General features: G+C 34.2%; 1 protein-coding gene across 1 annotated transcript in view; it reads left to right on the forward strand.

Moving 5' to 3' along the window:
• Nucleotides 1-15,706, forward strand: part of LOC145244699 (dynein axonemal heavy chain 3-like) — a 382,877-nt gene that overhangs the window by 152,680 nt on the left and 214,491 nt on the right. The window contains exons 26-27 of the mRNA XM_080107154.1: nt 7,920-8,058; nt 12,852-13,050. Coding sequence (XP_079963280.1) covers nt 7,920-8,058; nt 12,852-13,050 — 338 coding nt within the window. The remainder of the gene's footprint in view (nt 1-7,919; nt 8,059-12,851; nt 13,051-15,706) is intronic.

The following is a 15,706-nucleotide window of genomic DNA, read 5'->3' on the forward strand; positions in this document are numbered from 1 at the left end:
TGTCATTTTGTTACCAACTGGCTGCCAAAATCAATTTAATTAGAAAGGTTTTACCAGTTACTTCTGGTGCTGTTCAAGGTAGCAGTAATTTCCAAATAACTTCTATTCTCACAGTCAGTAAATTAGGTGACTAAAATAGGATTTATCCATGTTTTGACAATGCCTTATTCACTGTAATTAATTAAGGAGACTAAAATAGTATGAGGGATTAGAGATGGACAGATAGAGATGAAGATATATAGATAGAAAAGAGAAAGTGAGAGGAAAATAGAGAAAGAGAAGGAGATAGAGAGATAAAGGGATTGATAGATAAACAGACAGAGGGGGAGAGTTCGAAACAGAGAGGGATGAGACAGAGGAAAGGAGAGAGATAGAGGGAGTTAGAGAGAGAAAGAGGCTCAAAGAGAGATGGAGAGGGTGATATAGAGAGAAAGATAGATTGAGAGAGGGAAAGGGAGAGATGGATAGAGAGAGATATTAAGAGAAGAAGAGAGAGGGGGAGAGAAACAGAAGGTGAACTACACTTCACCGTTTGTTTCCTCGTTCAGTAGAGAAGAAATCTTTCGAGACTGATGCAATTTTAATGTTTTGTTATTATCCAGAGTACCCCTTTTTTTTGGGGGGGGGGGGGCTAGATTTTCATCACATTAGAAACCGACCGGGTTATCTGTACTTTCACTTAACAAATTAATAAAAGAAAAACATATTGTAAAATTTGAATTTAACATGAAAATACTATTTTAAAAAATAGCACGATAACAAGTGCATAAGTGCCACTTTAGGTACTCCTTGGGCGTTGAGTTCCATGGCGACCAGAATAATTATTTAATAGTCGTTCCCTTAGCCCCCCCTAATCAAGGCTAATGCATGCGCACGTAACATTTTTTATTTACTGACGTTGGCTTAGTAACTAAACGATTTATTGATAATTTCGTAAACCTTAAACACATGCCGGAAGATTTAAATTGGTTCATTATTGTTGTAATGAAAAAAAAAGTTTCATTCAACACAACACCAAAAACACATATTAATGATAAATTATTTATTATTGTATTCATTGAAATTTACTAATTTTTAAATAAAAAAGTAAAAAAAAAGCTAATAAAAAAATAGTTGCTTATGTGCGCATAAAAAACTTTTTTTTTTTTTTTTTTTAGATTAGGTCCACCTTGGAATCACCCACCCCAACCTCCAAATCTTAAGAACAGCTTCCGGAATAAACATCACTTTTGGAGGGAGGGGCTAATAAACACCATTGGGGGATATTTAAAAAAAACTCGATAAAAGTCGTCATTTAAAAAGAAATTTAAAATCAAATGTTTGTAAAAGTGAGAAATCATTAATAAATGTTTAGTAACATTTTTCGGTGCTAATGCAGAGAGTGATCCGCGCTATTTTTTAAATCGTGTTTTTTTTTTATTCCAACCAATCTTATATCGAAAAACAAACAAACAAAAAAAAAAACTCAAAAAGCAAGCGACAAACTTTTTTTGGCCTTATATAATAAAGAAAAAATGTGTAAATTAAAAAATTTGGAAGATAAACCAATGAATTGTTTTTTTTTTTACTTACTAAACAGAAAATGAAATCTTTCGTCAATTCGTGGCTGTGAAATGAATCGAACCAGAAGTTCAGTTTTATCAACAGAACAGATTCGCACCACGGTTAAAAAATATATTTATTTTATTTAATATTTTAATAATTCGCGAGGTAAATTTATTTTAACAACAAAAAACATGCCTCGACTCTAAAGATGGGTTGTCTGAAAATTTCAAATAAATTGGTAACGTAGAAATATGGTTTTATTCGTTTGGAACGAACCAAATTTACATTTTTATATATATAGATTTGAAAACGAGAAATAAATGAACGAATAAAAAGCGAGGAATAAAATAAATGAATAAATCTTATCAATAAATAGACGGAGAATGAAGTCGTAGCCAGAAAAGAAAAAAAACAACCATGAAAACCTAAGATATTTTTTTTTACATAGGTGGCACCACTTATCAAGGCCGATAGGCCACTCAAGGATAAGGGTTAAAGAGTGTAGAATAGTCAAAAGGACAATATAGTAATCGATAGTAATGGAAGTTCGGTAAATTTGTTAACTTAAGTGGAACGGCTCATCAGAAACTTGTTCACGTTGGACCTGAAGAAAACCATATTATAGAGAGCTGGAAAGCAGGAAAACGGAAGACAATTCCACAGGTGTGCAGTTCTAAGAAAGAAGCTTTGATCATGAAATCTATGTTTAGGTTTAGGCACAGATAAAGAGTGGGGAAAATTATTGATAATGTTTTCAGCTAGTCTAGTGTTTCTTGTGAAGGTTTGGCGAGGGAGGACCATAGATTGAAGCTCAGTCGAACACTTTCCATGAAAATAACGATAAAGCAGAGACAAACTCGCAACATCTCTTCTGTGAGATAGAGGTTGCAGCGAAGAGAAAAGGACATCTCTCACCAGGCCACGAAGTCTATTTTGAACCCTATCAAGACAGGACAAGTCTTTTCTAGCAGCTCCTGCCCATATGGACGTATCTGGCTCTTATATAGATAGAGAATTGCATCAGCAGTGAGATATCTACTGGATCGATAGAAGGATCCGACCATTTTTCCAGCGGCCTTGGCAACAGATTTGATGTATGTATTCCATTTAAGATCAGGAGTAAAGGTCAAGCCCAGAAGCCTGTCAAAACTTGAGGCCTCCCCAAGACGAGAGCCATTCATTTTAATTGATGCCAGATGGGGATCAGAACGTTGATGATGTAAAGATAGAAGCTTGGTTTTAGACGTATTATAAGTAACCAGCCATTCCTTTCCCCATTGTACAACGTGATCAAGATCAGAGGAGGGAGCATCGGAGAGCACTTGGTCGTTTACTGTCTTAGATGTGCTACCATAAATGGTAGTGTCGTCAGCAAAAATGTCTACGAATGATGTAAGGATGTGATTTGGAAGATCATTAATGTAGATCAGGAAAAGAGTTGGGCCCAGGATGGACCCCTGAGGGACTCCAGCATTTATACCGTGAGCTTCTGATTTTTGCCCATCAACTACTACTCTTATGAACCTATCAGAGAGAAATGATTTAATAATTGAGAAGACATTTCCAGCTATACCATAGCTGGAGATCTTGTGAAGTAAACCTTTATGTCATACCCTATCAAAGGCCTTTGATATGTTAAGAGCAATTTCCCTAGAAAGGTTGCCTCTGTCGAGTGATTCGCTAATCCTATGAGATATAAGTGTAAGCACCCTATCAAGCATCTGTAGATCTAGCAGAACGGAAACCATATTGTGTGTCACTAAGAAGGTTATTTTTGCTGAGATGGTTGATTACTTCTCTATTTAACACAGATTCCAGCAACTTACTCATGACGCACAGGAGACTTATTGACCTGTACTGAGAGGGGGATGAACGATCACCTGAATTCTTAAATACAGGGTATACTGATGAGATTTTCCAGGGTGATGGGAATTAATTTTCCTTAAGACAACGTTTAAACAGTTTTGTAAGTATGGGTGCTAGTTCTGGTTGAAGTCTTTTGAGTACTATAATTGGAATACCGTCAGGGCCGGTTGCTTTACTGGAATCAAGGTTTTTGATTAGCTTGGCAACATCACGTACAGATATTTGTATATCATATAGTGTGTTTTCTGATACAGGAGGAAATATTGGGGGTTGGCAGCCTTAGTCGCAAAGGGTAGAATTGGCTGTAAAGTTCTTGGCAAAGAGTTTGGCTTTGTCTGATGCTGACGAGATTAACTCAGGTCAATTGATGATAGTTGGGATAGAGCACACGCTTCTGTTCAGGATTCTGTTTGCAATTTGCCAAAACTGGTGGGAACCAAGCCGCTGCTCAGCTACTTTGGACTTGACGGACTGAGCATACAACTCTCTTGCGTTCTTTATTACTTTCTTGGCACACCTCTCCCTGTTTGTTTATGCTGCTTAGAGTAGACTCTATACGTACCTTGAAGGTTCTGTTCGTTAAAAAATTTTGAATAAATTCAGGAAGTCTACCTTTAAGTCCAAAGTCGAATAGATCTTTCATAATTCCGAATTTCCAGGTAGTATCATAAGCTTTTTTCTAGATCGAAAAAGACAGTTGTGACGTGTTCCCCTCTTATGAAGGCTTCTCTGACATAGCATTCTAAGTTGACCAAATAGTCAAGACATCCACGATTTTTACGATAACCACACTGTGCATTGGTTATTAGTTTGTTTGTTTCTAAATACCAAATTAGGTGATGATTTACCATTCGCTCTAATGTTTTGCACATACAACTTGTTAGTGAAATTGGTCGATAATTTCCAGGATCTGAAGAATCTTTTCCTGGTTTTGGTATTGGAATAATTGTTGTATGTTTCCAAGATTCTGGGAACTTCTTTTTCATCCAGATGTCATTGTAGATTTTTAGTAAAAGTTCCACTGAAGTTTTTGGAAATATTTTCAAAAAACTATAGTGGACCTCATCTGATCCTACGGCTGTGTTGTGTGATTTGTTTATGAAATTTTCCAATTCTCTTATTGAAAAAGGTTTATTATATTCTTCAAAGTTTTTGGAATTCAAGTATAGCTTGTACTTTTCGATATTTTTTTTGATGGTTTGGAATTCTTTGTTATAGTTTTTTGAAGAAGAGTTCTCTGAAAATGTTTTGACTAATTTGTTCGCTATAGCCTTAGTTTCTGTTATTTTGGTATTTTCAGTAAAAAGATGTTTAATTGGTATCGGGTTATGTTTTCCAGAAATTTTTTAACCATTTCCCAAACTATCTTTGATTTAGTGAAAACATTGATCTTGCTGACATATTCTTGCCAACATTCTTTTTTGGCTTTCTTTATTATTCTGCGTGATTTTACTTTATGTAATTTGTATTCAATCAAGTTGCTTGTTGTTGGTTCTTTATTAAATTTTCTTAATGCTGCTTTTCGTAGATTTATTGATTCTTTGCATTCTTTGTTAAACCATGGTCTATTCTTTTTTCTTGAAGTAGTGTTTTGGGAATGGACTCTTCTATTAAAATTAATGTTTGTGCAAATGTTTCAACTGTATCGATATTGTTTTCTGTCAATTGTTCCGAGTAGAGATTCTTAAATTTTTCCCAGTTGGCTTTATTATGTTTCCATCTTGGTGGATGTTCAAATATTTTTTCATGGCTTTTGAGAACGATTGGGTAGTGATCACTACCACAGGCATCATCGAATACACTCCAAGAAAAATCCAGATATCCGAAATCAAAGGGCTTCCTACCTGTGGCTCACACTTGAACTCTATATGAGATACATAGATATTTGTATGTTCTATTAAAGTTCTTTTGTATTCAGTATTTTTGCATATGACACAATAAATGTTCTAGGCAAATGTTACTTGCACTTGGTTCACAGGTATATTGGCCATGTATTAAAAAATTATTTTGTCTGATTTAAGTTCCTCAAGTTAAATTTTATAGTTAGAAGGTTTGACAACAGAGTGCCAAGTTTGGATTTTGCAGTTTGGCAACAGAGTGCACATTACACAGCAAATGTTACGTCTATGTAAGCAATCACATACTTCACAGGAATGAAATTTGTTTTTTATTCAATTATTTTATTTAAGGGGGGATATAGTTAAATCAAACGAACTAAGCAATCCATTTGTTGGATTGATGTGAGTGGCTTCTTTTTGGTTGAACAAACATAGATTATTTTTATTTATTAGACTTTCAATTTTCTTTCCCTTTCTATCCGTTTCCTTGTATCCTCATAAGGTATTGTGACTAGTTAAGTACCTCTAGGAAAATAAAAGGTTTGGGTATTTGCTCTATTAAGTTCTCCAATTCATTTTCATCTATTTGTTCATGTGGAGGTATGTATAAAGAACAAATGCTTATCGGTTTGTGTAAAGTTGCTCTTATGACAACTGCTTGCAAATTTGTTTTTAATTCAATTTGACTCTGGGGTATGTTATTTTTAATGAATACTGATACACCACCAAAGGCTCTATTACTTCAGATAAAAATGAAAACGTAGGCTAATAAACACCAATACCCCCCTCTGAAGCAGATTAACCACACAGGATCGTACTTCTCCTTCTTCCTTCACCCCCCCCTAATTCCCACCTCTTTCCTTTACCACAACTCTTTCAAAAACCCTTACTGCTCACATTCAAAGAGTATACACCCCACTTTCTCCCAGAGCGTAAACCGCACCCGAATATCTTATAAAAAATGCAATCTTGACGATCGTTTAAGTATCGCTTCTTTTTTTTGTCTGATGATATCTTTGAATCAGGATTCCACTTAAACATGTATGCAAATATGTAACCAATAATGTTTGTATAATAAACAGACTATATACCAGCTCTGCCCCTCATTTAGCACTCTTTAATAATCACGCGGGTTTCATTGGATTTACATCTAGGAAACCAACGTATACAACCATTAATATATACACACACATATGTATATATATACATATGTGTGTGTGTATATATATATATATATATATATAGAGAGAGAGAGAGAGAGAGAGAGAGAAAGAGAGAGAGAGAGAGAATAAAGTAAGGAGATAAAGAGTAAAGTTACATAGAAATATCACCGAAAATATAGTTTTGAGTTTTACGTTGTTACTATATATATATATATATATATATATATATATATATATATATATATATATATATATATATATATCACGCCCTTCTGTCTAATAAGACAATGATGATCTGCATATAGACTGGTGCACTACAGCATTTGCTGTGATATATATATATATATATATATATATATATATATATATATATATATATATATATATACTGGCAAAAGTACCCGTCGTTGACTGGGTTCAAAAACAGCCTACAGAAAATGGACTCTTATTTATGAAAGTATGATAGGTTATGAAAAGGAAGGGTTATAAAGAGACAGCTTCGAATTTGGGGGTATCAAAACCAAAGTAAAATATGATGAAAGTAAAAATAAAATAGATTCACACTGAAACACTTATCACAATATTCTGTAGATCTATATTAAAAAACCTTGTTAAACTTTGTGACATATTTCCATTCTATGGAGCTCAGGCGCGAACGAACACACCATAATTTTATTATACCATATTTCTTCAAACTGAAACATAATTATCAAAGTATACTTACGCAGATATATATGAAAAGTTTTTATTAACGTTTGTGCCTATTTCCATTCTATGGAGGCCAGGCGCGAACGCAGACCCCACAATTTTATTATACCATCCCTATTTAAGTTGAAACATACTTATCAAAGTATTATGTACATCTGTATCAAAAACACTTGTAAACGTTTTTTTTTAATTTTTAAATTTTTTATTTGGATTCTTTGTGGACCAGGCGCGAACGCAGACCCCACAATTTTAATGAACCACCGTTCTGCCAGATCAAACATACGCATTCATGTGTCTCGATACATCTTCTATCATTATATGTAATCAGATTTTTAAAATAGTCAACCATATAGGAGCCTATTCGTGACCAGGCACACACACACACACACACACACACACACACACACACACACACACACACACACACACACACACACACACACGCACGCACGCGCACACACATGCACACACACATTCAGATTTATATTATATAAATAGCACTTCGACCGGATCTAAGTTATCTCCCTGTAAGCATTACTAGCTAACAAAAAAGAAAAATACGATCTGCTATTTCCAGAAACAAAATATATTTGGGTTTCGAAGCCAGTCATACCTCGTTCTAGTTCAAGACACCTAAACCATCGATTAACTTCTTTTTCTGATTTTTCTTTTATTCCTTGATTTTAGAATTTTATATTTAAAAGATGAGAAAACGTTTCTTTAAAGTGGACTTTGTCATGTTTACTTTTATCAATTTTATTACTTTTTCACGCAAACCAATAAACCAACACAAACTCAGGCATTACAGACGGGCAAAATAGAAAGTTTGGCCGAAAGATGCAAACGTCACATCGAAGATGTTGTCGAAATGGTGCGTCGGAAACTGTCTAAAATGGCGCGAATCACACTTGGTGCACTGATTGTCCTTGACGTTCACGGTAAGAAGACTTTTATTCACTTCCGGGTATGTCTGTAATTTTTTTCGCGAATATTAGTAAAAATTAATGTAATAAAAAGTTATCAAATCAAATCAATCAATACGATGGAATCAATATTCGGTCTCATCTCATATATTACCTGCATCTCACTCTCATAGATAAGCTTTGAACATTACTTCATCGTTTATTAGGATTACTCTTCTCATCTTCGTTGTTTTTGATTTCATATCACTTCGGTCGATGTCTCTATTGATTTTATCATCTTCAATTTTGAGAACTTGGTGAATTATTTTACACTTTTATCTGTTTAGGTTATAAATAGAAAATATATCTATTTTGGCAATTTTTCTAGCTGAAATAAATAGTTTTAGAATGAAATCAAAACGAAATGATTATTTTTTTACAAAAAAAAAACAGAACAAAGAAGAATAAAATGTGGCTATTTAAAATCAAACATCGTTTTTCAGATGCAATGTTATTTAGGCCCAATTTCAGGACTCCAATGATTTATATGAGTATTTACGAAAGCTGATTTGAGTGACTAAGTGTGCACCATCATTTTACGATGGAGGCATCAAAAGAGACTGGCAAAAGTGCATTGAGAATGGTGGCATCTATATAGAAAAATCAATTCTGGAGCAAAAATATCAGTCGTTTTAATAGTAACTTTTCAACGTTTTAGTTTTTGAGTTATAAACAGAAACCTTAGTTTTAGAATGACTCTTTATACATATTGATTGAAAAGTAAAAACATGCATGCAATTTATTTTTGAAATATAATTCATACAATTAATGAATATGAAAAGAAAATATAATGCATGGAATTTTATTAAAAATTCAATATAGGCACCTCCATTCGTCATCAGCATTTCAAGTTAACCAGGAATTACATTAACCGATTTCACAAGAAACTCTTGCGGGACGGTAGTCATAAATTAACGTATTCGCCCTTCAAGTTCTTCTAAATTTCTTGGTTTGATTATGTACACTTGCTCTTTCAGCTAACCCCAAACAAAAAATTAAAAAAACGAGATAGATATAACGGGGAAGGCCAATTTGTATATATATATATATATATATATATATATATATATATATATATATATATATATATATATATATATACATAACTACTTCATTTACTCACATAAAATTAATATATGAAAGTTTCAAAAGTGCTCAATACGTAGGTAGAGCTAGTTAGTAAGTTATAAAATATATATGGCGGTTAAGCTACACTGAATATACCGCGTTTCATCCACTCTAGGACTCTTCAGACTTATGCGCGAATTTTGTGGTTGTCTGTCGTTTTTATATACGCACCTTCTATTGAGATTTTAGTTAGCCAATCAGCTTTCTAGTATCCACCGCGCCCTTCCTATCAGTCAATGAACATGCAGCTATCGGACAAAGGCCTATTTGACCTCTGGTTGACCTGTTCCTTTGTGTGTGCCCTATTTAGCCTGGATATCTAGTTTCTTGACCTGTTTTAAATCTAGGTTAGGTTTTTTTTATGTTAGTTTATATATAAATATATATATATGTACATACATATATGCACATATATATATACATACATATATGTGTGTGATCGTTTATGTATATTCATATTTATTTAATTTATTTATTTGTTTATTTTCTACTGTTTTTGTTAGTTTTAAAACTATTTTGTATCGCTATACTAGAGTAAATTTTATCTTGTGAACACAGTTGTTCGCTATTTCTCTTCTACAGTTAAATAGATGTTGGGGTTCTTTAAAATGCAGGATAGCAAATTTTTCATGAAGGCATAATCTACATGGGTCGTCTAGGTCCCTACACGTGGTAGGCTGTCTTATTATTTTCCATTCGACTACCGATGCCCACTTTCCTTGAGTTCCTAGTATTTATTTGCTAGCGTTGTTTTCATACAGTGTTTTTTATTGTTGAATGTACTTTTGTGGTCATAATATCGAGTTTTGAAATCTAAGAAAGTCATACCTACGTAATATTTCTTGTTATTCAGTTTATAGCTCACATTCTGAGCTATATTGTGAGAAAAAATTTTCAGTTTTCATTCAGTAAAACAAATGTTATAATAAATTTACTGGTGTTCAAAATCGTAAAAAAACGTAAGGAGGCGAGCGCCGTTTTTATGACTGGCTTCCATGGAAACCATGTAACTTCAGCGACTACTGTTGCTACCAATTCACCGCTCTAGCGAAAAGAGAACAAGTGAAACAGAGAGAATGAAAGAATGAAAGGGAGATAAGTGGGGGATTTTATTGAAAACAGACGAGTGCCGTACATTGTTATTACATAGGTGTATGTTATGTTTAATCGGGGTAAAAATAAAACTGAAATTAAACAAAGAACAAGTTAATTTACTAGAAGCCTGGAAAAATCATGGATTGCAATAGAAAAATGCGAGCATGAAAAGCAATATTGTTAAGCTTAAACATGGAAAAGTAAAGAACTAGTTGTTAAATCTGGAAAAGAAAATGACAAGATATTCTAGTAAAAAATATAATAAATTTATGACTTAAAATATTGCAGCATTAAGAATTTTTAAAAATTCAATTTATAACATTATATAATCAATTCCAGAAAAAAATGTCTCGTTTGAGTAGACAACAGCTAACACTATTAGTTTCTTGTTGGTATAGAGGGCGCTAACTGTAAAAATCCTTTATTATTAATTTTCCATATTGTAACTTGTATCCCGAAAAAAGTAATATTTAAATTAGTTTTATTTAATTCCTTTTTGTTCTAGGAAATATCAATTTTTAATTCTTAAAACTGAGCTTTTTAAAAATCTTAGTAAATCCTCTTAACTTTCAGAAACTTATTTTCAATTCCAAATTTTTATGACGACCAAATATATATATATATATATATATATATATATATATATATATATAAAATATATATATATATAATATATATATATATATATATATATATATATATATATATATATATATATATATATATTTGGTCGATTGAGATTGTCGGACTGACTTCCTCATCTTGGTTGTTATTGTCACAACGTTTCGGCCGTTTTGCCCTCCGGCCTTCGTCAGGTGAACGGTTTGTTAGGAGTCTCGAACCCAACCCTTTATTATTATTACGGGGGTACCGTGTTCGGACTCCAGCTAGGCTTCCTTGATATACTCATATCACGCACAGAGCATGGGTTTAAGACATCCGTATATCGCAAGCCTACCTTCACCGGACAATACCTAAACTTCAACTCCCATCACCCATACAGTATCAAACATGGAATCGCACGCTGCTTACAACATCGAGCAGCGACAATAAGTAGCGACACCATTACATACCACCAAGAAATGGTCAGGTTGAAGAATACCCTCCGTCGTAACAACTACCCCGATAGCATACTATCCACCAGACGTGTTAATAGTATAAGAGAGGAGAATGAAACCCAAAAACCTCCAACGGTCTGCCTACCATACATACGAGGCATCTCCGAAAAGATTCAGAGAATATGTGCCCCCTACAACATCAGGACGGTATTCAAAAGCGAGTCAACAATCAGACGACACCTGGTACGAGTGAAGCCCCGCATGGATGAGAACATGACAAAAAACTGCATATACTCCATCCCATGCAGTTGCAGAAAGGTTTACAAGGGTGAAACATGCCGCCCCCTTAAAGTAAGGGTGGAAGAACACCGAAAAGCGGTAACTAAAGGGGAGACGGAAAAATCGGGTATAGCCAACCATGTCTGGATGGAGAGGGGGGATCATCGCCCCCTATGGGATGAAGTAAAAATAATAAACAGAGAGACCCACTGGAAAGTGAGAAAACTTAAAGAAATAGCTCACATGCTCGGACATAACAACCTACTGAGCAAACCAAGCATAGAGCTGAATGCAATTTGGACACCTCTGATAGAGAGAGAAAACCTTGAATAACAACATAGGTTTAACATTAACAAAAACCAACTAAGAATTGTCCTAGTGACATATGGCCGAGTGGTCCTAGACGTTGTATCAAAGTTTACAGTTACCCAGAGGTGCTGAGTTCAATCCTGAACGAAGGCAGTGAAAAAGTAACATTGAAAAACAGAGAATCAGCAACTATGTCCCAAAGCCTAGCTGGAGTCCGAACACGGTACCCCCGTAATAATAATAAAGGGTTGGGTTCGAGACTCCTAACAAACCGTTCACCTTATTGTTATTGTCACGGCCGAAACGTTGTGACAATAACAACCAAGATGAGGAAGTCAGTCCGACAATCTCAATCAATGAAAAACAACTTATCTCAAAAAAAAAAAAAAATATAGACAATTACTATATATTTGGTCGTCGTAAAAATTTGGAATTGAATATATATATATATATATTTGGGCAGCATTTTTTCTTTAAGGAATGTTTTATTGAAGAGCAAAAATAATTCCTGTTTGTTTTTCTTGCATTCATTTTTCTTTTTGGCGGGATAATGTTCGAACGTTCTGTTCGAGTGTAAAAAGAAATTTGGTTTTGTTTTTTTTACTTCTATCGACTGTTCAATAAATTTACCAACGCAATTTTTAATTCACTACTCGCCTGAAGATTACTTATGGAAGTCGAAAACATCGATACTACAGCAAATTTCTTTTTACACTCGAACTGAACGTTCGATCATTAATCCGTCAAAAAGAAAACACAATGAATTGCAAGAAAAAACAAACAATGAACCATGCATATGCAGAATGTAGAAAATGTGGATATTACAGCACTATACAATGAAATTGATTATACGCTTAGATTTTATATTTAATCATATACTACATTTTTATATGCATTTAGCACGTGACATTGTAACGCAATTGCAAACATCGGAAACGAATAACATTCAGGATTTTTCATGGATTTGTCAACTCCGTTACTATTGGGAAGAAGAGTCTGTCCTGGCTCGAATGGTGGTGACCACCGTAGCTTACGCCTACGAATACCTGGGCAACACAGGTCGATTGGTAATCACTCCACTTACAGATCGATGTTACAGGTAAGATAAGACATTCTATTTAAGAATAAGAAAGCATTCAAAATATCTACAATTTTAATGTGATGTTCCCTGTTTTCTTTGCGATACCTGTGTGTAGTAATTTTATTTTATCATTTACTATTTTATGCTAAATTTATAGTGAAGATCGCTTCTAATGTGGAATATTTCGAGGTTGAACCTCCTGATCACAAGTGCCTAGAAAATGTGTGAAGTAGTTTATTGGAAGAGAATTCATTGGTATTAGGCTTTCTATGCAAGCGAAATTAGTGAACTTGCCATCATAAATAATAGCAAAAAGTGAATCAGTATACATCAGTACTTACAGTCAATTCAAAATATCCAACAATTGTAACGTGATGTTCTCTATTTTCTTCACGGTACCTGTGTGTAATAATTTTATTTTATTATTCAATACTTCATGCGCAATTTATAGAGTGTAATTGCACTATTTAAATATTTCGAGGTAAAACCTCATTATCAGAAGTGCATGGAAAACGTGTTAAATAGTTCAATGGAAGATAATTCATCGGTATTAGGCTGTCTATGCCAGAAAAATTAGTGAAATTACCGTCATAAATGATAAATCATTATAAATCAGTATTTTGGCGTTTCAACTCTGTTGCTGGTATTGATTTCTTCAACTCTTTGTAGAATCATTTGCAGTGAATTAATGTGAATTATGGAGTCTGTTTATAGAGACACACTAAACAGGGAGTTGAGCAGAAATACGTCTGTCTACTGTTATGATTTAATTTGTTGTTAAGAGTTATCCCCTTTGGGATTGACATTCATAATAAAAGCGCCCTCTGTTTCATTTTCCCGCTCGATCCTTTCAAGAGCGTACGTGTATTTTACAGTTAATAAAACCTTTCTAAAAGGCAATTCTTTACTTACTGATACTATTCACTTCAATTTTATTAACTGTATAAAAAAAAAAAAATAATGGATCGAATCTTACGTCCCGACAGATTCGAGGTGGAACCTACATGCCCTAATTCCGAAAAATCCTATAGGCATTGGAAATTAACCCTCCAGAATTATATCCGCTCACATAATAACGGATTAATCGAAAACACTTCAGATAATTTCTTTGCCTTGATCAATTGTATTTCAGCCTCTGTTTTCGATTTAATAAGCGATAAAACCGACTACGATAGTGCATTAAGAACATTGGACGCCGCTTATTTAAAACCTGAAAATATTGTTTATAATAGATATCGATTGATGACGACGAAGCAACAAACAACACAAAATATAGATGCCTTCATACTACAATTGGAAATGCTTGCCAAAACATGTAACTTCGAAGCGGTTTCTGCTGAAGAAAACAAAAATCAATACATTCGGGAAGCTTTCATCGGCGGAATTTCTTCTTCGTCCATCCGACAACGACTGTTAGAAAAACCCATCCTGACTTTACAAGACACATATGCCACGGCCAGATCTCTTGAACAAGCAGAAAAGCATTCGATAAGCTACGCAAATAACTTTACTGTAGCAGCTACAAATAATCCTTCGGGCTACAATCGTATAGCTGTGACTAAAGAAAATATGCATCCAAAAGGGGTTTGTTTTTTCTGTGGAAAATCACGTCATCCTCGATATTTATGTCCTGCACGAAACGCCGAATGTAAAAAATGCAAAAAAAATGGTCATTGGGCTAAAGTGTGTAAATCTTCTATTTCTAACACTCATACTGCTGTTCTTTATGACGACTCTGACTACCCCTCACCTTCTCTATCCTGACTAGGAACTAACTCCAAAGATGTCACATTCACTCAATGCCAAATTAACGGGCACTTCGTGAACGCTATGGTGGACTCCGGCAGTGTAAAAACATTCATTAATGAAAATACTGCTAAAAAACTTAAACTCTTCACAATACCTAAAAACAAAACTATAGCTCTGGCTGCTTCCGATCAACATGCTAAAATAACTGGCGAAGCTGTCGTGGATTTAATACTGAAAGATAAAACCCATTCTGGAATAACAATTGAAATCATTGAAAACCTTTTCATTGATTTAATAATCGGAAAAGATATTTTAAAAAAATATAAAAAAGTAACACTTAAATTCGACGGTCCTAGAGACAAACTTATAATTTGAGCTATAAACACGAATGATTTTTTTCCTACCATAAACGTTCCACCCCCTCCTCTCTTTTCTAATCTTTCTCCTCATACTACTCCTATTGCGACAAAATCCCGATGTTACACTTTTGCCGCCAACAAATTCATAAAAGAAGAGACTGCTAGAATGTTGAAAGAAGGCATAATTGAACCTTCGATATCTCCGTGGCGAGCGCAAGTTCTTGTAACTTCGAATGAGAATCATAAGAAAAGAATGGTAGTCGACTACAGCGATACCATTAATAGATTCACGGAACTAGACGCTTACCCAATGCCTAATATCAATAAGATGGTAGACGACATCGCTCAATATAACATCTTCTCTACTCTCGACCTAAAATCTGCTTATCACCAAATACCTATAAATCATGCTGATCGTAAATTCACTGCGTTTGAAGTAAGTGGCAAACTTTTTCAATTTACTCGTCTTCCTTTTGGCGTCACCAATGGAGTAAGTGCTTTCCAGAGGAGCATAGACTATATTATAGAAAAAGAAAATCTAACCGATACCTTTGTGTATGTTGATA

Source organism: Euprymna scolopes, chromosome 1, assembly GCF_053919585.1.
Source record: "Euprymna scolopes isolate OS-2025 chromosome 1, ASM5391958v1, whole genome shotgun sequence".
Lineage (NCBI taxonomy): Eukaryota > Metazoa > Mollusca > Cephalopoda > Sepiida > Sepiolidae > Euprymna > Euprymna scolopes.